The 25,359-nt window shown below is 31.9% G+C and overlaps 1 protein-coding gene across 6 annotated transcripts in view; it reads left to right on the top strand.

The window, feature by feature from the left end:
- The window catches only part of CWF19L2 (CWF19 like cell cycle control factor 2), a 92,439-nt gene that overhangs the window by 5,773 nt on the left and 61,307 nt on the right, over positions 1–25,359 (top strand). For 3 of the 6 annotated variants that reach the window (XM_039858759.1, XM_039858765.1, XM_039858764.1), the window contains exons 4-8: positions 2,440–2,553; positions 3,308–3,430; positions 9,059–9,152; positions 13,925–14,040; positions 17,174–17,826. In XM_039858759.1, coding sequence (XP_039714693.1) covers positions 2,440–2,553; positions 3,308–3,430; positions 9,059–9,152; positions 13,925–14,040; positions 17,174–17,826 — 1,100 coding nt within the window. The remainder of the gene's footprint in view (positions 1–2,439; positions 2,554–3,307; positions 3,431–9,058; positions 9,153–13,924; positions 14,041–17,173; positions 17,827–25,359) is intronic. The other 3 variants (XM_039858760.1, XM_039858762.1, XM_039858761.1) reach the window with 3 other exon arrangements.

Raw genomic sequence — 25,359 nt, 5'->3', positions numbered from 1 at the left:
GAAATGTTATGGAAATCAAGAAAGTGAGTAATTAACAGCTAAATTCAGCAGAGAAGTCTAGAGAGAGAAAGACAGAAACATTTTTGCTGAATTGGGCAAAGTGGAAGCCATTGGTGACTTTCGAAGATGTTTTAGTTGATTATTGAGACAGTAGCCATATTGTAGAGTTTTGAGAAATGAATGAAAGTGAAGATGTGAAGGCAGTGGATGTAGACTACTCTTTCAAGAAGTTTGGCTTAGGATGGATGTTGGAAGATAACCTGCTGCTAGAAGGAGAATAGAGTCAGGGAACGTACCCCTTCTTCCCTCCACCACTAAAAAAGAGAGGGAGAAATGCTTGAGCATATTTCTAGGTCAACAGAGAGTTTGGTCAAAGCTATAGGAAGAGATATTTGATGGAGCAAGGTCCTGGAGAAATAGGAATGGTTGGGATCAAGATCTTTGGAGGAGGAGCTGACTTAAACAGGAAGAGTTTATAGGAACTATGGGTAGGCACAGGTATAAATAATTTTGTTGGACAGTGGATAGGAAGCTAAGGCCTCATTTTTCTTGATCAAGGAAGAGGAAAAATCATTTGCTGAGAGTATGGGAAATGGGAGTTAATAGGAAACCTGAGGAGGGTGCTGAAGAAGATAATGAGTGCCTTCTATCTGCCAGGGTATTAACCTAGGTCCTTGGGGATGCAAAGTAGGCAAAAGCATATATGGTTGCTGTCTTCATAGAACTTACTGCTTAGTAGGAGAGTGAGGCATTAATCAAATAGTCACACAACTAAATGTAAAACTGATAAGTGCTTCAAAAGGGAATAAGTGAAGGGAATAGAAGAGAGAAATGACCAAGGACCAGTAAGAGGAATACTGGTTGGGTTTGAGACTCTAGCTCAACTGAAGTTGTAGATCATGATGACTGGATTTTTCCAGGGTTGATTGCAGTTGTAGTGGTGAAGCAAGTGATGGCTCTGGTTAGTGAATTTCAAGTAATTAGTTAACATATGGTAGATAGATAAAATCTATCTACTAATTTCAAGTAATTAGTTAACATATGGTAGATAGATAAAATCTGTAGTTTTAGAAGAAGGCCTTTGATGGAATCCTCTGGAACACCAGCTTATTTTTAGATTGATCTTAGCAAACTGACGATTCCCCAATGAAAGTGCTAATTTTTCTTATTATAAACTTTAATGGATAACACCAAGAGACAGGAACCAAGTCTCTCTAAATTGATTTGTTGATGTAAATATGAGTAGACCAGAAATATGTTTATAATAATTATACTAAAGTATTGTAAGTACACACACACACACACACGTCATCAATAACACAATGGACACACACACACACACACACGTAGTTCTAAGGTTTTTCTAAATCTAGATCAAGACCTAAATGAATGCTCTGCATTGGGAAACTGGGTAGTTGAAATGCCAGAGCACAAATATGTTTATATCATGTGGATTATACCTTTTACTGGACAGATTTGTGTTCTCTAGTTAGGTAATTTTCAGGAACTTCGTGGAATGAAAATATTGATATCATTCAGGAAACCCACTTTTTCCTTCCTTGGCTTCAGAATTTCTCTGCTACGCATTATTAATAAGTGGTTTGTGGTGGTTGATTTCCAGGATCTTTCTTACACTTAAGTTGTATAGTTTTAAGGAATAAATTTTAGAGGCAGTCAGATCTTGATTTCTGTTCTGGTTCTCTTGTTTGGATACCATGTATTCTGGGCAAGTTACTTGATTTGGGGGAACCTTTCTTACCTCTAAAACCAAAATAATATTTCATGTAGGGTTGTTTTAAGGAGTCAGCATGATAGCATATGTGAAAGTACTTATTATTGTACTTAACAGAGGAGTTGATTGACAAATTTGTTGAAAACAAAACCCCAAACCTGGCATAATGCTGAGCACATAGGGAATGTTGACTAAATACTACTTAGCTGATTTAATAACCTGGTGTTTAAACTCAGTAAGCAAAGTGCTTTTCCAGCCTAGCTGTTGAATGAGATTTCTGCATTTTTGGATCTAAGGAGATATCAAAATTTGAAACTTCGAGGCAAACTCTTTTAGTTGGGTGTTTTTTCCTTTGTTCTGGTTAAGCAAAAATGTCAGTACTACTTGATGTTGGTAGGAACTGTAGCTTTGTGCTGAAGTGAGTTCTCTATCCAGCAGTTCTCATTCTTTATTTTTTGCTTTCCCTTGGCTTGATAATAAGCTACTAAGAACAGAAATAATTTAAGTGGTGCTTTGTGAGTTTATTCCTAAATAGAGAGTTTACATGTTCTTTCTTCAAATTTTCAGTGTAATTTTTTTAAAGGGGAAGTATATAGTGTAAGAATTTTATCTAGGAAGCTGAATTTCTACTATTTAACAACAGCATAGAATTTTTACATGAAAGTATGCAAATCTGAGAATTTCACTTGTATGCTAATTATTCTTAGAGCTCCGAAGATGAATGGGTTGAAGCTGTTCCATCCCAGACTTCTGGCAAAGAAAAGGCCTGGAAAGTAAAAGATGAAAAGTCAGAAAAAGAAAAAGATAACCAAACTATTAAGGTAAGCCACCTGATTTTAAGCAAAGAAGTATGAACTTTTAAGAATAGATGAATGTTGAAATGAAAGATGAAAGATAATTAAAATATAAGTGGAAAAATTAGATTTTGAAACAATATATTTTTATGAATAATTTTGGCAGTAATACTATTTGCTGAGCCATTAGACCCCCCTTGTTTTTTGAGAAGGTAAGAGTTTATCTCTATTCTTGTCCTTCAGAGGGTTTTATACCTCTGGTTTTTGATAGAGAAGTGGTACTTTCCCCTTATGTACTTGAAGCCTTGTACTATTACCTCTATCTAAGCTTTTTATAGTTAGTAGAGTTCAATCACAATATTTCTTTCCTTTTTCCTCATGTCATTTTTCTTAGCAATACTTAGAGTTGAATAGTTCACAGATTTTGGGTTATAGTTCATATGCCTGAGGAAGAATGCTATTTATACACTGATAGCCACAGGGAAAAACAGAAAGGTAAAAAAGGACCTAATGTTTGAGTGTCTGTTGTGTGTCAGGCACTGGTCTGGATGCCTTAAATCTGTTTTCTTGCTTATTTCTTAAAACAGTACTGAAAGGTAGGGATTTTATCCCATTTTTTCAGGGGAGACACTAAGGCATAGAGAGATGAAGAAACTTGCTTTAAGTTAGATAGTCATGTAGAATTTCATCCAGGTTTGAATGCCTCCAAAGTACCTAGTCTTACTACTGTTTACTGTTAAGTTCTAATCAATTTAGATTGAAATAACTTATTTATTTTTAGCAGAGGGATGAGTGGATGACTGTTGATTTTATGTCTTTTAAAACTGTGTCATCATCATCATTCAAAGCTGAAAAGGAAACAGTAAAGAAAATAGAGCAAGAGAAAACCCAAGCTCTTGAACAGGTAAGATAATATTTAAAATACTTTAACTTTCTAATTTGTCTTTATTAAACTGATGACATTTATTTAAATGCAGCTTTCCTTGTAAGATATCATTTTTTGTGGAATTTAATAAAATTAGTGGAAAAACTATGAAGTATAAGTTCTTTAAAAATAAGTTTTCTGTAGGAAGTCAGTTTAAAGGTATATTAAATTTAAAAATATATTGATTTTGGTTTATAGCTTGGATTCATAAGGGTTTAGGGCTTGAACTGTGCTTCCTGTGTGGTCTGAAAAATCTTTAGGTGAGAATTTATTTTAAAGTATTACTGAGTTGATAGTGTCTTGAAGTGCTTGGCAGAAGTAACTTCCAATCCTTTCTTTAGGATCACACTGTCAATTCGCACATCATAAGTTTCCCAGAAACAAGTTCTGTGGAATGTAAGCTCATAAAATCATAAAATACATGAAAATACAAGCTAGTCTATGAATGAGAGTCATCTGAAACAATAAATAGCAAAATCAGACCCATAAAACCTTTATCTGTTGGAATATTTAATAGCTTTATTACAGTAACAGTAGGTATAGAAAACATGAATAAGGAATAAAAGATTATTCAGAAGGCAGATTTGAGAAAAAGCCAAGAAGAACTTAAAGAAATGAAAAATATTACAGTTGAAATTAGAAAGTCAGTAGTTGGTTAAACAACAGATTGAATACAGCCAAAAAGAGAATTAGTGAACTAGAAGGTCATCTTTAAGAATTTACCTTGGATGTAACATAGAGGGACTGATAAATGAAAAATATGAAAGAATGAACATAAGAGTCCTATGATCAATGTTGTTTTCTGTTTTTGTTTTCCTCTAGTTTAATTTTAATTCTGAAAATGTACGTGTGGTTAATTGTATAGGCTTATTAAGTAGCTATCCATATGGAACATTGGAAGCTAGGAGTTTTTAGAACATCTTGACTAAGTTCTATAAAATGTCTTTGTCTCTGAGTTAGTCCTGAAGGAGTTGGGACTCATACTAAAAGGAAAGGGGAAAGTACAATAAGGGGATAATCAGTGGATAGTGGAGCAAGAAGGGGGAGCTGTATGAAGTCTGGAAGTTAATTTTACGCATTGCTATTACATGTTTGCTTGTGAAATCTTGCTCTGCTGTTAGTGAGTGTTGATGTCTGGTAACCCTGGCTTGTGGTCTTATGTTTTGCTAATATTCATGCCTGTTCTCTATAACAAATAATAAAACATAGTAAACTCTTGAATATCTTTAACAGATTAAAATAGTGATTAGTCTTTCTTTGAAATACTTTTAATAAAATTAATAAAATACTTTTAATACTTTTTAATAAAATTTTCACTTTCCTAAGAATCTAATACTTTTTTGTGCTTGTCATACCAACTTTCCATTTTTGAATTTTTGGCTTTCTGATTAACCATTTTTTTCTTACAAATTCTTATATAAAATTCTCTGATTTAGTTAAGTCAGCATGTATTGATCTACTCATTCGCTTTCATAGTTTTTGTCTTTTGCATCTGTATTATCTTTTTTATTCCTATTGGTACTGCTCTAGTTCGAATGCCACTTATTAGTTGTATGTCTTCATCTTTCTGAGCCTCATTTATCTCATCTGTACTGGAGCTGAGTTAATATGTGTTATGAACTGAAGACAGTCCCTGGAACTAAAAACCATTTAAGGTGTGATATGGTTCAGGCTCTAAAATTACTCTTGGATGGGCAATTACAATAATAACCTCTTTGTTTTTCAGCATCCTACAGTTGATGTTGATTAATTTTTTCAAAGTAGGATTTTGGTCACGGTATTCTGTTTAGAAGTCTTCAATGATTTAAGTTAAGGAGAATGTGTCTTTATCATTTTCAACGTTTCCTTTCTAGGAGAAGAAGCTCCACTAGTGGTATTTCATCTTATCCTTTCTCATTCTGTCTTTGAGGATATAGAGTAAATTTTCTTATTGGAAAATTTGGAAGGATAAATGGGGCATACTTTGCTTGCCTCTGCCTTTCCTGCAGGCTGCATGCAGAGACTATGTGGGGAATGAGGTGAGGTGGGGTTGATTGAGTGGTATTTACACCCGGGAAAGTCTTCTTTAATGTGGGCTTCCGATGACAGTCCCATTTGGCTTTCACTGAAAGAAAATTTATCTTCCAATTAAGCTTTATCAGCAATAGAGTTACTTTTTGTCCTTTATCTCCTATACTTTTTATTGTATTTCCTAACTTGTTCTGGGCCTGGATTGAAAAGAAAGATGCTGTATTTATTGTTCTCCTTTAAAGGCCCCAAAAAGCTGCCTGCAAATAGAGTCTAAACACGTTAAATTGAACTCTTTTTCTTAGGTAATTTGTACCTCAACCAAATTAGTTTAATTACTTTCCTTCATATGTCTCTGCATTTTCGTTCATCTCGTTCTTTCTAAGTGAATTCCCTCTCTCTGTATTTCTGCCTCCTGTTTTATCTTTCAAGACCTGACTTGATATGTATGATGAAATTCTTCATATTTCCTTTGATTGAAATAAATCTCTTCTTCCTTTAGTTTCTGCAGCACTTATTTGCTCCTTTACTATATAGTACTTATAGTTTTCTGTAAAGTACTGTAATTTAATGTAATAATAATAAATCGTCGATTTATTATTATTTTCTCCATGAATTTACCTTGTTGCCCTGTAAATCCTGGATTTAGTTCTGAAGTTGATAATCTGTAGTAATTTTTTATTTTAATTTGAGTAAGAATTCAGCTTGTGTAGAGAAGTAAATTATTAAGATTAGTGAGACTAGCCAATTTTCAAACATCTGCACATCAGTTTGAGTGTGTTGTCCTGTGCATATCATTATATTCTTAACACATAATAAATATTTGGTTTGAGAAAAAAAAATGCTGTTGCCGTAGAGCCAAATGTTAATTCTGGTAATGAGAGTGAGGATAAAGATAGTAAGTCTAAAGTGATGGTTCTTCACTGAAACTTTGGTTTGAAGCATGTTGATTTATGTCTTCTGGATTTTGAGGACATCATTTCTTTGGTTTTCTAGGCTAATGTTTTTCAAAATGTGGGTGATGAAATTATTTCAATCACCATTTAAAAATATGAAATATCAAAATGTATTACGTATAATAGAGATATATTTTGTTTCCTAAATCCTTAGTTTTGAGGAGACACAGACACACACATGCACACACACTCTTTCTTTGGGTCAAAGTCACAAAAAAAGTTTGAAAATCAATGCTTAAAGCTGTGTCTGTGTCTATGTCTTCAGACCTATAGATGCAATCTGTAGCATTATAACGATGCATACCAACTTCTTTTTGTAAGCAGGAGATCTCCCCATCTCAGTCCTTGACTTCATGTAATGAGACTGGCTTCATTTCCCTGTTTCAGCAGCACTTTCAGTGTTTATCTTATACAGATTGAACTAAGAACTAAGAACTTTGTGTTTGCACATAGAGCCCAAAAGGCCTGTGGCTTCAGTTCTGCTTGCTTACTGCTTTGCATTTCTGTTCTGGCCCACAGAGATATTTATTTTGTTTTGAACTCAAGTAAGTTTTATATCTTGTATATCTTTTCTGTTTATCCTGAGCAGGGAGGTTGTGATGAATGGAACTTTAACAAGCCATCTTGACTAGAAGACCTAAGAGATTGATTCATGTTGATATGTTTTATTTCTATTTTATTTTTTAAACACTGTATAGTGTTTCATCATCTAATTATGACATACTGTAAATATCCATTTCTTTTGGAATCTGTGGCCATTTACATTGCTGTTTTTCACTATTACACACTATTATAAACAGTGTTAAATGAAAGCCCTTATACAGTTTTTCTCATGCACATGTGTGCAGATTCTCCATGGTGCATATCTAGATGAAATGCTGAGTTATAAAGTATGCACTTATCTTCTTTTACAAAAACTTGCAGAGATTATAACAGTTTATACTGCTATCAATTTGTTTCTTTACCATACTATCTGTATTGTCAAACTTTAAAATTTGTCACGCTAATTAATAGGTAAATGGTATTTCATTGTTTTTATATGCATCTGTCTTATTACTATGAGAGCTTTTCATGTTTTTTTGGTCATTCAGATTTCTTATAATATGAACTGCTTGTTTATCTTTTTTGCTTATTTTTCTTATGGAGTTTTCTTACTAATTTGTTGTAGTTTTTGATATATTCAGTTTTTTGCATGTGTGTAGTATTTCATAATTTTTCTATCTTGTTATCAGTTGTCCTCCTTTTTTTTATCTTGTTGAGTATCTGATGTGTATCTCTTTGAGTGTCTAAATAAGACCACTGGAAGAAATTCCTTGATTATAGATGTTGTGAAATTTTGTAGTAGAGGTGAAGGAATCTTTTTTGGTACGAAAGAAATTAAATCCTTATGGTTTTGCTTATCTATAAACCTTTAACTTAAACTTTGTCCTTCGAAGATTTTGTATCTTTTTGTCAGCTCGTGGTATTTTAAAAGCCTCTTTTTTTTAATCTTCCATGTTTCTTTTCAATAGTTTGGTAGATTCATATTACTGGAAACTAACATTTAACTCTTTCCATTCTCCATCTAATTGCCATTTTTTGTTCTATTAATTGTCCTTATTCTCAGAAGCATTTTTTGACTTCTCAAGGTCAAGTTAGGAACCCTTACTTTGTGGTTTTATGGTATCCTTTATTCTTCATAGCACTTACCTATATTTATATTGCCTAATTGTCTCTTCCCTTTCTCTAGACCATAGTATCTTTGATGGCAAGAATTTTGATGCCTGGCTTACTCATTCCTCCAGTACCCAGCATAGGACTTGGAATACAGGAGGCACTTGAATTGTGATTAGGCTACCATCATCTCTTTCCTGATTAATGCCACAATCTTCTGACTAGATTCCTGCCTCTAACCTTGCTCTTCCTCAGTCTTCCCTCCACTCTGAAACCATTTTGCTCTTCATGTAATACAAAGCTTATCTTTTTCATGACTCCCCAGCATAAAACCTAACAGCAGTTTAAAATGGTTTATGTGGCGTATTCCCTGATTATTGTACAGCCTAATTTTTTAACAGCTACTCACTCATGCTTTTAAGTTTTAGCCAGTCTGAATTACTTTAAGTTTTCTGAAGTTGCTCTGTTTTTTAGTTTTCTCTACAGTTTTATGAACATGCTGTTCCTTCTACCTGGAGCATCTTTGTGTCTTCTTCCCCCCCAAAAGAAAATTTGGCTAATTTCTGCTCATCCTACGTCTAAGAATGCACATATTACTTCCTCTGGGAAGTCTTTGATCCTTCAGTGTGAGAGGAATTTGAATTATATGTGGTTGTAGCTCTCTGTGCTTATATCTTCAAAACACTGTTAGTTACTTGTTTATTGTCTATATTCCTCATTATCTCATAAGCTTTCAAGAACTGAGTTAGGTATATTGATTGTTATGTCTTTTGTCTGTAGCACAGTTGTGGTTCATAGTAAGGATTCAATGGAAGCATTAGATAAATTTACCCATTATTTTCTGCAAGTTGCAGAAGAGCGTTTCTTAAGAGTGTTTTAAATGTTTGTCCAAGGTTACAACTGTTAACTGAGTATCAGATACATTATTTGTTAATACATTTTATAGTAGGGTTATTTTTAAATTATAACTTTTGAAAATGTTTTTTTCTAGTCCAGACTGCTGGAAAGAGAATTGAATCCATACTGGAAGGATGGTGGGACAGGTCTTCCACCAGAAAACTGTACTTTATCATCAGTTGGTAAAGGTATTCTCTCTCTATTTTGATTTGGCTACACAAACGTTTCTTCTAACTTGGTATTTCTAAGGCAGTGAACTGAGTTTGTTGGTAGATTGGCAAGATATATTATGTATTCCAAAAATGCTTAATAATCCAAATGAGATTTTGAGATGTATTATATCTAAATTTTATTACTGGTTATTTTACTATTTCTGCTTGATGCTGTACTTTTGATCAAGTCTGTAATTATTTATCTTTGCTTCTGTATTTGGAAAATAACTATTGATTATCTAATATGAAATTTGTATGATTCCATATTAGGAGTATTTATTGATTATTACTAAAGGTTCAGTTTACATATGACAAGCATTGATAAAATGTTTGCAGTCTCGTGAGGCCATATTTAAATTATAAGTGATTGGAAGATGATATATTTGGGAGCAAATTGATTATATTTTTATAGTTATTAATCTTATTTTTGAGTTTTTATTTTGAATGGATTAATACAAAGTATGATTCTGTGAGGATATAATTCTTCAGTTTGTTACATTCTATAACAAAATGTTAAAAGTATTAAGTCTGAAATTTCATGAAAATAATATACAAATATTACAGATATGATTTCATATATCCAGAAATTTTTACCTTTCCAGGATTCATAAAATTGGTATTGAGCTTAAGATAGTGCTGTTATTTTCCAGCAGATGGAGACAAAATATTTAAGTGTCACATAATTATACTCAATACCATAATTAAAAAATACTTATGCCAACTAGGTGTTACATTGACAGCTCATCTAAAAGTTTATTTAACTACAATTAACCCAGCATACAGATAGTACTATTATCTTATTAAATCATATTATCTTTTTCTCTTAGTGATTTATTAGAATATTTTCTTGCTTTTTATACATATTTTTATTTTGGCCATTTGTTAAAATTCTTTTGTATTTTATGTAGAGATGCCTCTAGAGCCATTTTATAGGTTTTTTTAATTCTTAAATAACTTTTAATAGTTTACCAAAGTTATTAGTAACATTTTTTTATTGCCTTTTACCATGGGTAGAAATGTCTCTGCTAGTTTATATAATAGTAACTTTAGTCATACAAGGATCCCTTTGAAATGCTGTTTTTCAGAAAACTATGACTATTTAGGGCTGATTTTGTAATCCAAGAGTTTGCCACCAATATTGTCAGAGGACAGTCAATAAATTTGTTTTTGGGGAGAACTTAGAATTGACAAACACAATCTTTAGGTATTTGCAGTCAGCATGTCCTTGACTTCACTGAGTATAGGATACCTAATGTTCTACCTTAGGTAGTATCTTTAAGTGGGCTGTTATGGCAGAATGAAAAGATTCTAAGGAGAAAAATGACCTTTCATAAAGCTTTTAAAGAGCCTTTCTCCCTTCTTCTTCATATCATGCTTTCACCACTTCTTTCCCACATTTATTTAGAAAGAGGAAAAATGACAGCTTATGTCCGTCAAGAGGTTCAGATCCCAGAGTTGAAATTAAGTTTACAAATATGATCTGTAGATTTTACTGCATATGCAGATAGTGTGTTTTTTCTGTTTAGACCAATGGTAGGGCTGAAATGATCAGGCACCTGAAAGTGTCATAACTTTAGTATTGAGGTATGTAGAGGTGACATAGTGTTATAGGTAAGGATTCAGACTTTGGAGTTGGGCTACTTGGGATCAGAATTTTGCTTTTCTACTTACTAGCTTTGTGATTTTGGGAGTTTTCTGATCTAAGTCCAATGTACTCATCTGTAATAGGGACTGATGATAGTACCTATATACAGTTATTGTGAGGGTTAATTGAGAAACTTTTTGCACAATGTATGGAATATAGTAAATACTCAATAATGACAATGATGTCAAATACTTGTCCTTAAGATTAAATGTTTTGGGAAGATTTTATCAAAAAAATTTTTTTGCAATTATTGTGCCATATTTTAAATAATTCGTTAATTTTGATTTTTTGATTGAGAAAATTAAGTGGAGAAAGTAAGTAAACTGTTTTCAGCATCCATACAAAATTATTTTTAGTCGTATTTTAGTAATGAGAATATTCGTAAAATTTTAAAATTTACATGACACTTTTATATGTCAGTTTATTTTCGTTGCAACCATGTGAAAAAAGCAAAGTAGATGTTATTGTAATTTTATAGCTCAGGCAACCCAGGTTTAGAGTGGTTAGGTAATTTTCTTAGTCAGATGATTAATACTAAGACCCGGGGTTTCTGATTTCTAGTTCAGGGTTAGTTACTCTAGATTCTTCATTGGAAGACTATATTTATACATTGTAGTTAGTAGAAATTCTTGCTTACAAAACTCTTCTGCTATGTTCTTGTTCTTTTTATGTATTTTTCCCATCTGTTTTTCAGCTTTCACTTTTAGAATCTTTTGAGTTGGAAGAAATTTCAAAGGTGGTTTAAATCAGTTGCCTTAACAGATAAAGACACAAAGTTCCAAAGATGTCAATGACTTGCTTAAGATCTTTAAACTTGTTACTAGTTGCAGCAAGACTAAAAATCTAGGTCTCCTTATATTTATTTTATTGCTATTTTTATATTATCCTGTATTTTGAGAAAAATGGAGAGCGCAGCCCAGATTCATTTGATTGTATTTTGTCTATAACAATATAACTTTTAATTGTGATGGAAGCATACACTTTTTTAGTCTCTTAATTTTTGATTTACAAAAAGTAATTTTACATATTTATATATTAATATTAAGTGCTGCATACCAATGAATTTACTGTAACTACTTGATATAACTTTTATCTCTACATGGAAGAGAGGGACTATATCTTATTCATGTTTTTACTCCCTAATGTGGGTAACAGATTTTAATATTCATAGTAAATTTCTGTAAATATTTGTTGGATTGAATTTTATGATCAGTGGTGCTTCAAATTGGTATTTTTTTGTTTGCTTTTTAAATATTAAATTTTTCTTGTTAAATTTGATTTCTATTAAAAATATTGTATTATTGCCATCTAATCATAAAATTAATAAAACTCTTGAAATAGGACACATAATCAACTGAAGGTGACATTATTACATAAATATTTCTAAAATTATAGATTTGACTCATGACCGAATTTACTAAAAGTTTTTATTCCTGTTAAGATTTTCTTAATGTCAATAAAAGCCGTCTTTTTCTCGTTTTTCTTTTTCTCTGAACTGTTAATATATTGGTGATTGTTCAGGAAGTTTTACTGTACCCATCAGCATTTTGTCAATTTCACAAATAAAGCTTTGGAATAATCAATTTAATTACATACCCAGGATATTAACATAGATATTAGTTATGGTGGATTTCTCTTAGCACTGAGTAAATTGCACAATTACACTAACTTTCTTGAGTAGTTGCATTGTTAATTTTGAGCTCGTAGACTATATAAATAAGAAAAAAAAAAGAGGAAGGCAAAATAAACTTGAATGAAAAGTGAATCATTGAGTTAACTAGATATCTAGGTTTTGAAGTACAAAGTATTTTAGATCTGTAAAGAAAGACCCATAATCTTAGAACAGATTGCTTAGTAAAGATAAACTTGTTAGATTTGAATGAGGGACTAGAATTTGCGGGTTGAAAAATCTTTTTTTTTTTTAACCTTTCTATTGACATTTAACACTTACAGGGAAGTACACAACTCATACAGAATGAAAACACCTCTGTTATCAGCACACAGTTTGAGAAACAGAACATAGTTAGCATTCCAGAAGATCTCTTTGCATTCCTTCTATGTCCCCATGCTCTTTACAGAAGAGTAACCACTATCCTAATTTCTAGAACCCAAAATCAGTTTTTCCTGGAATCATGTCTCTTTTGTTTCCTGATGCTTTAGTCCACATTTTCAGGTTGTTTGTATAGTTGTAATTACTCATTCTCATTGCTAGACTATTTTAAGAATATATCATAATTTATGATATATATCCATTTGACTGATGGTAAATGTTTGGGTTGTTTTCTAGGCCAGGATTACTGCAGATTTTAAATGAATATTCTTGTACATGTCTTTTGGGGCATATATGTATGCACTTATATTGGTTATAGAACTAGGGTGGATCTAAAGTAGTCCATATTTGGACAAGGAAAATTCGGAAGAGTTTTGATTTAATTGATTAGATTTCTTCTTTATTCATCAAAAGTGTGATGTGTGTAGAAGAAACATAAGTTACTTAATAAAGCACATTGAAGGCATTCACATTTTCATATTTGGTAATTATAACTAAAGTAGAAAAATTTGATTTAATGGACATTTGAGCATTATCATCTGTAATTTCCTTACTTGTTTTTGTGCTGTATCTGGGGTACCTTTTTTCCCTTCTATGCCTGTGCCTTTATTCTTTCCTTATTTATTTTTGAGACTGCCCTGCCTGCTCTTAACTTTGTTTATAGAAATCTAACTCATTTTTTTGAGCCTTGTTTGTGAAATTTTACCTTCCACTTAGAAATAATTCTCCTCCTTTCTAATTTTTCTATAATTCTTTATATCTTTGTAATATTTATCTAATATTATTTTTATTGTTATTACTTATAGCCTTTTATCCTCATTCTCTTAGATTGCAGTTTTTTTGAGGGTACTTTTCTTTATTTTTCCTTGATAGTCACAAAACTTGGTACCTTGCATATATTGGCACCCAAATATATGTTAAATTTTAAATGCACTTATGACTTTTGTGTTCAAGGAAAAATATTTAATTTTATACTTTAGAAGTCATTTTGAAAGCAATAAATGTTGTCTTATCACATGAAAAGTACTACTGACATTTAATAATGAAAATTAGTTTCAGTAATAGAAGATGGTGGATTAAGCTGGCTAAGGAAGTCATATCAAAGAATGAAGGAACAAGCTGGGAAACAAAATAGAAATTTTGAAGACATTGTAGCTGAAAGATATGGGGTGAGTATTTATATTAAGGAAATATTTATTTTCAGAGTTATACGAGAAATTGTCTTTGTCAGTGTTTTGTGCCATGAAACACTTTTGAATTGAGTTGATATTAAATTTCAAATCTACATACCGTTGAAGCCATTTTCTGCTTTTTGTTATTATGTAAACTTATGTAACATTTTAATTGACATAATGAAAAAAGTATATAAAATTTAAGTGTGTGTGTTTAATGTAAAAATAACATTTTCTCATTGTGACGAAAATTTAAATAATAAGGAAAGCTTCCATAGTACACTTCTGGAGATAATCACTGTTGAGATTTTGGTGTATTTCAGAGTTTTTGGTTTATTCCAGAGTTTTTGTTATGTTCTAGAGTTTTGGAATATAACAGTTTTAAGAGTGTGTATGCACTCTTAAAACAATGGAACTATGCCGCAGTACATGATATTTCAGGACCAGCTCTCTCATTCACCATCTGCGGATAATCTATTTTAGGAGTTATTGATCTCTCTCTCTCTTTTTAATTTCCAGAAAAAAGCAGATTTAGGAAGTAAGGTTTCTAAAATACAGGCAAGCATCCTTTGTTTTAAGACAATCTTTGTTAACATTTTGATACATATATATTTTCTCAGATAAAATAGTTTTACTAAATTAGGCTCATAGACTACATCCTGCTTCTTTCACTAATATAGACATAGTTGGATGTCAGTAAATATATAGATTTTAGTGACCTTTTAATATTTCAATATACATTTGTATGGTTTTACCATAATTGTCAACAGAGGGACATTTATGGTTTTGTTTTTTCTCTTAAATTGCAGTGTGCTGACCATCTTTCTACAGTGCATTTTGCAAACTTATGTTTTTTTCTTAAAAACATTTTTTAAAAACATGACTATTAGTATCAATCTCATAAGATTATTGTGAGCATTAATAATAATTTGAGGGCTTTTCATGTGCCAGACATTGTTAAATGCTTTGTGTAATTAACTTATTTAATATCCACAACAGTACTATTTATTATCTTGTTTTATGTAAATGAGGAAACTGAGGCAGGCAGAGGTTTAATAACTTAACCAAGATTACTTATACTTAGTAGATTTGAATTAGATGTTATTCCTGGAGCCCACTTAAATTATGCAAACAATGTAACATAATAAGTGTGGTAATTGCTGTTTTTGTCTTTATTTTGTCATATTTTATTGACTCTAAGAAGTCACTAATTGTAGACACCATTATTTTATGTATCAGAAGAAAAAAGCTTCCTGTGAGGAGTTGCTTTCATTATGAAAATATTTCCCCCACCTCACTGCCATCATTCCTGTTCTATTCATGTTGTCATTAAATTTAAGAAACATGTTAAATCTATATTTTAAAAATAGTTAAAAAAATTAAATGTTATAGATTATCTCTGCCTAGTCTAACATGATAATTATAGCATGTTTTGATCCCCCATGTCCCCTCTCTGATATTATTGAAATAATTTGAAGTTTATTATACACATTTTATTCTTGACCATTGTATTAAACTTCACAACTACAAGAACAATTATTTAGACTTAACTTTTACATTTGCCATTTTGTTTATAGCATGTCTTCCCTTTTTTTAGTGATCTTTACCCTAATTCATTTATGGTTTGGCTTAATGATCCTGAGTAACCCCATCTCCCCCTCAGAATTAGTAAGTGATTTGCTTTCTGATTCTTTGCATTTTTGAAAATGACTTTCTTTTGCCCATACGGGGGAGGAATAGTTTGAGTGCGGATTAAATTCTCTATATAGAATTATTGCCCTATGACATTTTTCAAAATTTGATCTTTATTCCATTATCTTACAGCATTTAGTATTGTAGATGAAAAATTGTTGAAAGTCTTACTTTTTTTCCTTTATAGGTAATGTGTTGTTTATTTTCCTATTCACATTTGTTTACATTCTCATATTCCCTCCTTCCTCTGATCCATTTTGATCCAGAATAATTTTTTTATATGAATTTTGAGATTTAAGAGTTAGGATTTTTAATGTATGAGCCTTTGTATGCTTCACTTTCTCCTCTCTACTAGGGGTATTGGATGGTCCCTTCAGATCTGGAAAATTAGCTAGGGAAATTTTCTTATTTTCTTAATGCTTTCTTCTATCTTTGTTCTCTTTCTGGAAGTACTAGAATATGCATATTAAATTCTTTTAGAATTAATTGTCCATGTGGCTTTTTTCCTTATATCTATTTACTAACTTTTCCTAAGTATAAAGAATTTCCAGGTTAATGTTGTATTCACTAATTTGGATTCAGTACTTTCTATTCTTCCATTCACTGCATCTGCATGTATTAGACACAGTTTTTATTAACAAGCCCTTTTTTTTTTTTTTGAACTGTGCTTTTTTCCATGAGAGGCTGTTACATTTTAGCAGTGTAGCAACCTTTGAATCTCACTGACAGTAGGAATTATTATTTTTTTAAATTTATGTCTTTATTATTTCCTGTATTACATATTTTACCTACTAGCTCTTCTTTTCAGTTCTCAGATTTTTTTTTTTTAACTTAGTAATTTTTTATTGATTACTCATTTTTTTTAAGTACTCATTTTAGGGTAGTATATTAGTTTGCTAGGGCTGCCATTGCAGAGTTCCACAGAGCTGGGTGGCTTAAATAACAAATTTATTTTCTCACAGTTCAGGACAATGTCCAAGATTAAGGCATCAGCAGGTTTGATTTCTTCTGAGGCCTCTCTTCTTGGCTTGTAGATGGCTGACTTCTTGCCGTGTTCTCACATGGTATTTTCTCTTTCTGTGTGTGACCCTTGTGTCTCTTTGTGTGTCTAAATTTATTCTTATAATGACGTCAGATTGGATTAGGGCCTAACCTAGGGACCTCACTTTAACTTAATCACTTCTTTAAAGGCCCTGTTTTCCAATTCAGTCACATTCTGAGATACTACGGGTTTGGACTTCAACAGAAGAATTTGGTGGGAGGACACCTTTTAGCCCATATCAGGATGGATGATTGCATAGGTCTTTTTTTCCCCCTTTCTTGGGTTTTTCTTTCATTGTGCCACATAACAGTATGTTATGACATATTGGCAAGTGGGGTACAAGTCACTGAGCCTTTTTAAATTTTATATATCTTGTTTAATTTTTCTCCTTTGTAGTCAATGGAAATATTTCAGTTGAAATTAGAAGAAGCTGAAAAAACTGCATACGCAAAAGAAGACTGTAGACGAGAACGTTGGATGAAACCAACATGTTCAGATAAAGCACAAAGTTGTCAAGGAAGTAGAAAATCAGATTTGGTACAATATAATAAAAGTTCAAAGGATCGATATAGTTCAACAGATATTACAAAGAATAAAGATAATTTTAGTGGCGATGAAAAAGATAATAGATCTGGGTCTTTAGAAGCATATAGAAGAGACTCCAATCCAAGACAAAATCAAGAGTTTTCTTCTTTTGGAAATTTGAGATCTAAATTCTTAAGACCCTCTGATGATGAAGAACTGTCATTTCATCACAAGGGCAGAAATTTTAAACCATCTAGTTCATCCTCAGCACTGGTCACTCAGGATTCTGTGCATTGTGGATTTCGAAAACTCACAGAGAACAGTGAAGAAAGTTTATCATCATGGAGTCGATCTGATGATAGAGAAAGAAAGAGGAAACATTCAAATCGAAAGCCCTTAGAAACCAGTAGCAGTGTTGACTATCAGCACATTTCAGAAGACGCAAGAGAAAAATCACAGAATGAAAGCTTGAGAGAAGACTCTCTGAAAAAAGAACACCTACAGGACACAAAGTCATTTGCTGGGTATTTTGTCATTTGTTTTTTAAACCGATAAATGAATATTAAGGTTGGAGAATTCAAAGAACTGAACTGTGTTTTTAGAACATCAGTTATTAATTAGATGTGAGTTATCTCCTGTTTCTTAAATTTGATGGAAAGGATAAGATATGCACATTTATCAGTTCAGTATCATATTATGGATTGCATTTAATTTCATTATTATTTACAAAAAGACCTGGAAGAATTCAGTAGCTATATTTGCTCAAAATTTGCTATTCTTTTGCAATCTGAAAAATTGAATGAGTTAATAATCCTTTTTAACTGGATGTGCTACTGGAGATATTTTGGTAGATTTTGTTACTGTTGCCATATTACTTTCAAAGGAAATTACTCCATTGTTAAGAATAATCATAATTGTAAGTATTGCATGCCTAAAGGAGGTCTGGGAGACTGACGGAAAATTTATTGCCATAGCCCAAATAGAAGTGAAAAACATGTGAAAGATCCTGCAGGGGGAAGCATAAATTAGAGCGATGGTTTTGCAGAGAGAGAAATAATCTACTTTTGACAGTTGACAAGTTTTAAAGCTAATGTTAGTGTTTTCAAAGCAAAATATAGGTAGGATAGTGGTTGTACCTGTAATGATTAGGAAAATAGGTAGCACTTACTGGTTTTGTTATTCTTGTATTTATTATGTTTATATATAAGGTTGGATCAGTAGAACAGGAAACCCAGCTTGACTGGGATCAGACCTAGGAGAACTTGATTTAGCCATAGGACTGGGCCTATAGGAGATAGCCATAAATAGAAAATGAATAATCAAAGGATAATGACTAACTTTCACTTGAATGATTATCAAAATATGTTCTAAAGTACCACCAAATGAATGGAACATTAAAGAAAGATGTTTTAGGAAATAATAGAACTCAGTGGTGGCAGTAGTAGGTTTTAAGCATTGTGTTTTGGGTCATAAGTCTGATAAATCGCTTTTGCTAATGACTCAATCTGAAGTTGTGGATTATAAATTACAGTGTGTAGCTTTCAGTGGGAGGAAGCTGGCCAAATCTGTACTGAATGATGGGAGGCCCAGTCAAATGGGCTGTTGTTCAAGTGGGGGCTTTGGTCCCAGGAAACCAGAGGAGAAATCCAATTGAATTGACCAGATAAACATGGCAGGGATTAGAGAATACTTAAAACTTTATATATATATATAAAGTTGTCAAGGTTTCACTCCAGGTACTCTAGAAGGTAGACTATTTCCAGTCCCTAGTTGCTAGTGGGATGAGGCATTTGTTTCCTGATATCATTAGGGTTGGCTTAGTATTTGCGTGATCTGACTTCTACAACTGCAGTTAAGCAAAGGATGTGAAACAATCGTATTCTGTTAGTATTCTGTCTGGTTCTTTGATTGCTTCATGTTTGTATGTCATATTTAAATTGTAATCTGATATATTGTACAGGCACTCACTGAAAGCTATATTTTTTTGGTTGAAAGACTATTTGTTAGCTTTGTTAATTTTGATGTTATAGGTGGTTTGAAGCTTTCTGTGAATTCCATGATTAACTGGAGAGGGAAAGAACAGTCTAGGAATCATTCACATATATGTGAAAGGAAAAAAAAATTACTGAGTGTGTAGAATTGTGTAAACTGAGAGACCAAGGTAGAACCTTGAAGAATGTCTGTTTTCAGGGACTGGAAAGATTCAGTGAAAGATTGTTAGAAACTGTTAGTATGTCTGAACATTATTGTGGGTATATGTCGAATTCTTTATAAAATGCCAGCATTCTAGGGAGGTTTACAACAAATAGATTTTAGAACTAAGAAAAAAATTGTAGAACTGATTTCAGATCTAGAAGAAATCACAGTCTGACTCCTGCATTTTCCAGATATAGAAACTAAGATAACTGAGGTTGTGACTTGCACAGTGTTATGTAACTAGAGTTGCCAGATATAGCATGTAAAACTAAGTCCCTGGCAGTATTTGGACATACTTATACTAAAAAAAATGTGTTGTTTACCCAAAATTCAAATTTAACTGAGTATCATGTATTTTATCTTCAGTCATGTGTAACACTTAGCCATTTCTTAGGTCTGTGACCTTTTTACAAGATAGCATATACAATGTAATTATGTTTAAAAACTTAATATATATTAAATGACTTAGTTTCACAGTGCATTTACTATTCTGATCCTTGTTATTTTTCCAGTCAATATATCTTAAAAATCTTTTCACGTTAGCCTGTATATATGTATTTTTTTCACATCAAAGGCTCTTTAATGTTCTGTTGTAAAACTTAGATATAAGTTTTCATTTCTCATCGGTCTTTAATGGACTTTAGGTTGTTTCTCGTTTGTTGCTCTTACAAATAATGCTGCAGTGAATAGTTTTGTCTGTGTATCTTTGCACACTATTTAAATATAGCTATACAATAAATTCCAAGGAATGGAATTTGTATATTTTATCGTATTAACCAATTTTCAATCTTAGCAGTCTTGTATGAGAATGACTTTTCCCTTCCTTGCCGACAGTATTGAACTTTTTAACCTTTGCCATATACATAGTTGAGAAACAATCTTTTTTTTGATTTGCATTTCTTTAAGTATGGGTAAAGTTTGGCATATTTTTATAAATGTTGTTTATTTTTATTTTATTTTTGTTAACTAGTCATGTTTTGCCTACTTTTTCTGTTTTTTTTTTTTTTTAAAATTGGGAGCTCTTTATAGTTGTCATGTTATATGTATAGTTTTTTCCATCATTTCTAGATTCCTTTTTTCTTCTTTACTTTTTTTTCACCTATTCATTCATTCTTAATGTGATGATATTTATCATTCTTTTCCTTTATCTTTTTTAGGCTCTGCCTAAACTACTTGAAAAACATTCTCTAGTAGAGGCCCATGTGATTAAGAATTTTAAGCTTATTATTCTTAGAATAAAATGTGTATATAATTTTGTTTTTTTGGGAAGTATATTAGCTATGTATTTTCAGGAGTTTGAAGCCTAGAGTAGTATGTAATATGAGCGAAAACCAGTGTGATGTCCTTCATTTAGTTTTATAAAGTTAATATCGGGAACTAACTCACGTTTTATTATTTATTTATTTATTTATTTATATAACTTCTTTTCCAGTTACAGTTGGTATACAATATTGTATTAGTTTTCAGGTGTACAATATGATGATTAGATATTTACATAACTTAAGAAATGATTACTCCAGTAAATCTAGTACCTATTTGACACCGTACATAGTTATTATGATATTGACTATATTCCTTATGCTATATTTTATATCCCCATGCCTGTTTGTAACTACTAATGTGTACTTCTTAATGTGTGTAACAATATGTGCCAATGTGGGGAATTTTTTCACCCACTTCCCCAACCCCCCTCTCATCTGACAACCAGCAAAATGAGGAACTAACTCATTTTATATAATTTTAACTTTTGGATGTTATTCTTGGCAGAGTTTGCTATTGTAGCCCAGAAGGTCAAGAGAAAGATGCCAGATTCTGAAGGCTTTGAGTATAGTCATGAGATCCTTTGACAGGAGAGAAAATTTGAGAACGAGTGGTAAGAAAGGAATAATTAAAAGGAGGAAGTCTGTGAACACTGTCTGCAGGCAAAGAATAATTGCAATGTAATATACTCAAGGTTTGTGAAAGTCATTGGGCAGGAGCTCTTTTAATTCTTCAAAAGTCTTCAGCAGGGGGGTGAAAAGTGCGGTATGCGTGCGTATGCGTGTGTGTGTGTGTGTGTGTGTGTGTGTTAAAGAGAATATATTTCAATGAGAAACTAGGATTTGCTTTTTAGAAATTAATTATGAAGAGGACTTCTGAAATATAACAGTAGTCATAGAAAATGAGAAATGATTGTACTTTTTTCTTTTTGTAGGATAAATGCAGATGTCATGTTTCAGAGCATCTGATTGTTATAAATGTTTAGAGAAAGTAAGGATCTATTTCTTGCTGTTTGGAGCAGAGCAGTATCTTTGCTGTGCTATTTAACAAGATGAAATAATGTATTCTTTAGTCATTATGTGCCAAACAACTCTCATTTAATGTCTTTATTTGATACCTATTACTGTTCTATTAAGTATGTTGAAGTTATCTGTTAATATTGAAAATACTAGGATCAGATATGTTCAGAATTCTTGTATATCATCTTATTTATCCTCATCCACTATTCACCTCCTAATAAACAATTTAATTCCTGTTAGAAAGTTAACCCTGCCCCCCTAAAATTCAAATGAATTATATTTATAATACAATAGAAATTACTTGTACCTCAGAATTTAATTTTAAAAAGTTATTGAAAACTATTTTCCTTACAAAAAAAAAAATACAACTAATGATACAAGCAGTACCTCAACCCACAGAAGCACATAAAAAGTAATAATGTTCTCTTGCTTACACAAATGCAGTGCCCCTACTGTTCGTCTTAATTGGTTTTTAAAATGTAGACTAACAGAACTTGAGGGGAACAAAAATGTTACTTTCTAGTGGTTCTTTGCATGAACTGAACTGTTTTAGATTTCTTAGTCTAAGCACCAGAGTATTGCCTTGCCTTTCACCAATATGAGAAGAAATGGTTCTTACAGAGTTTCTGCAAAAATTAATGTCTTTTTAAAAAAACTGAAGTTCTGTCTATTAAAAGACTTCTATTTTTTGCTCAAAAGGAATCCACTATTTAAAAATAGTTTCCATAAATGGTTGTTAGGTCGAGTTTTGATTTGGAGATCTGTTCATATATTTTGCTATTACTTGCTCAGAATGCATGTTGAAAACTCAGGTTAATTTCAGCAGAGTATGATGAAATGTAGGCATTCAGGAAAACTAGTAGTACAGATACATACTTTATATTTGAGATTATGACAGATTTTCTGCTTAAAATTTTTTTTTATTACTCAGGGGTTTTAAAAACAACTTTGAGCTATAATTGATATAATAAACTATGTATATATATATATCAAGTGCACACTTTGGTAAATTTTGAAATATGTATATTCTAACAAAACCATTACCCCCAAAATTTCCTGGTATCTTTTCATAATCCCTCTCTTTCACCTTTGGCAGGCCCTGCCATCTCCCATAGACAACCATTCATTATCTTTCTTTCATTATAGACTTTTTTGCATTTTCTAGTCATATAAATGGGATCATCCATCACACACTTTTTGCTAGCATCTTCCACTCAGTGTAATTATTTTGAGCTTCATCCACGTTGCATGTAGCAATAGTTCACTTCCTTTTATTCATGGGTAGGATGGCATTGGTAAAAGATACCACAATTCGTTTTCCTATTCATCTGTGTGTGGATATTTAGACTGTTTCCAGTTTTCGACTATTAGAAATAAAAGCTTCCTTGAACACTTATGTACAAGTCTTTGTATGTATATATGCTTTCTTTTCTCTTGGGTAAATATCTAGAAGAATGGCTAGATCATATGGTAACCAAGTGGTTATATCATTTTACATTACCGTGAATAGTATGCGATTCAATTGCTTCACTTCCTTGCAGAAACTTGGAATGGTCAGCCTTTTTAATTTTAACTGTTCTAGTGGATGTATAGCAGTATCTCATGGTTTTAATTTGCATTCCTCTAATGACTACTTTTGTTGAGCATCTCCTCATGTGCTTATTTGCCGTCTCTTTTTGTAGGGTGCTTAGAATGTGTAGTGATTTTGCTTCTCTCATTTCTTCATTGGTAATTTTTATCTTTTCCTGATTGTTCATGGTAGAGGTTTATCAGTTTCATTGATTGTATTAACTGCTTTTGGTTTCATTGAATTTCTTTATTGTTTTTCTGTTTTTTATTTACTTTATTTCTACTTTTATTTTTACTTTTTCTTATTCCTGCTTGCTTTGGGTTTAATTTGTTCTTTTTCTGTTTTCTTAGTTGTAAACCGAGATTATTGAATTGAGATCTCCTTTTCCAATGAAAGCATTTAGTGCTATAAATTTCCCCGAGTAATGCTTTAGCAGCATCCCACAAATTCTGATATTGTTGTGTTTATATTTCTATACAGTTCAAAACACTTTTAAATTCCTCTTTGATTTTGTTCTTGATCCATGGGTTATTTACAGGTGTGCTTTTTAGTTTCCAAGTAGTTGAGGATTTTCCAGAGATCTTTATGATTTTTAATTTAATTGTGGTCAGAGAACATAATTTATATGACTTGAATTTTTTTAAATTATTGAAACCTGTTTTATGGCTCAGAATATGGTTTATCATGGTAAATGTTTCATATATGCTTGGAAAGAATGCATATTCTGTTGGGTGGAGTATTTTATGAATGTCCATTAGGTCATGTTAGTTGATAGTGTTATTCAGGTTTTTCATACCCTTGCTGATTTTCTGTTTACATATTCGATTAAGTATTGAGAGTAGGATCTTGAAATCTGCAACTGTAGTTGCAGATTGTCTGTTTCTCTTGGCAGTTTTGTCAGTATTTTGAAGTTCTGTTATTAGATGCGTATATATTAAGAAATTCTTCTGTACTCTTTATAGATTTACCTTTTTTTCATATGAAATGACTTTGTCCCTGGTGATGTTTTTTACTCTGCAATCTAATTTGATATTAAAGAAGCCACTTCAGCTTTCTTTTGACTAGTATTAAAATGTATTAATATGATACATTTTTCCCTATTTTTTTATGTTTAACACACTTATGTATTTTTATTTATAGTGCATTTCTTGTAGTTGAGTTGTGCTTTCTTATCCATCTGACAATTTTTGCTTTTTAAAAAATAATTTATTCAATTACCATTGACATTCAATATTATATTAGTTTCAGATGTACAGTATAATAATTAGACATTTATATAACTTACAAAGCGATCACCCTGATGAGTCTAGTACCCATCTGACACCATAAATAGTTATTATGATATTATTGACTATATTCCCAATGCTATACTTTACATTTCCATGACTCTTTTGTAACTACCAATGTGTACTACTTAATCCCTTCCCCTTTTTCAGTTATCCCCCAAATCCCCTCCCATCTGGCAATCATCAGTTTGTTCTCTATATCTGTGCATTTGTTTGTTTGTTTTTTAGATTCCACATATAAGTGAAACATATGGTATTAGTCTTTTTCTATCAGACTTACTTCACTTAGGATAATACCCTATAGGTCTATCCAGGTTGTCACGAATGGCAAGATTTCACTTTTTTTTTTATAGCCGAGTAATACTCCATTGTACCTATATACCACATCTTTATCTATTCATCTATTGATGGACACTTAGGTTGCTTCTGTGTCTTGGCTACTGTAAATAATGCTGCAATGAACATAGGAATGCATATGTCTTTTCAAATTAGTGTTTTGGGTTTCTTTGGATAAACACCCAAAAGTGAAATTGTTGGGTCCTTCTTTGTCTCTTGTTATAGCCTTTGTTTTAAAGTCAATTTTATCTGATATAAGTATTGCTACCCCAGCTTTTTTTCGTTCCATTTGCATGAAGTATCTTTTTCTACTCTTTACTTTCGGTCTGTGTGTATCTTTCAATCTGAATGGGTCTCGTAAGCAGTATATGTATAGATCTTGTTTTCTTA

Source organism: Pteropus medius, unplaced genomic scaffold (assembly GCF_902729225.1).
Source record: "Pteropus medius unplaced genomic scaffold, Ma_sr-lr_union100, whole genome shotgun sequence".
In the NCBI taxonomy this organism is placed as follows: domain Eukaryota; kingdom Metazoa; phylum Chordata; class Mammalia; order Chiroptera; family Pteropodidae; genus Pteropus; species Pteropus medius.
This window is presented reverse-complemented; position numbering and strand designations above follow the sequence as displayed.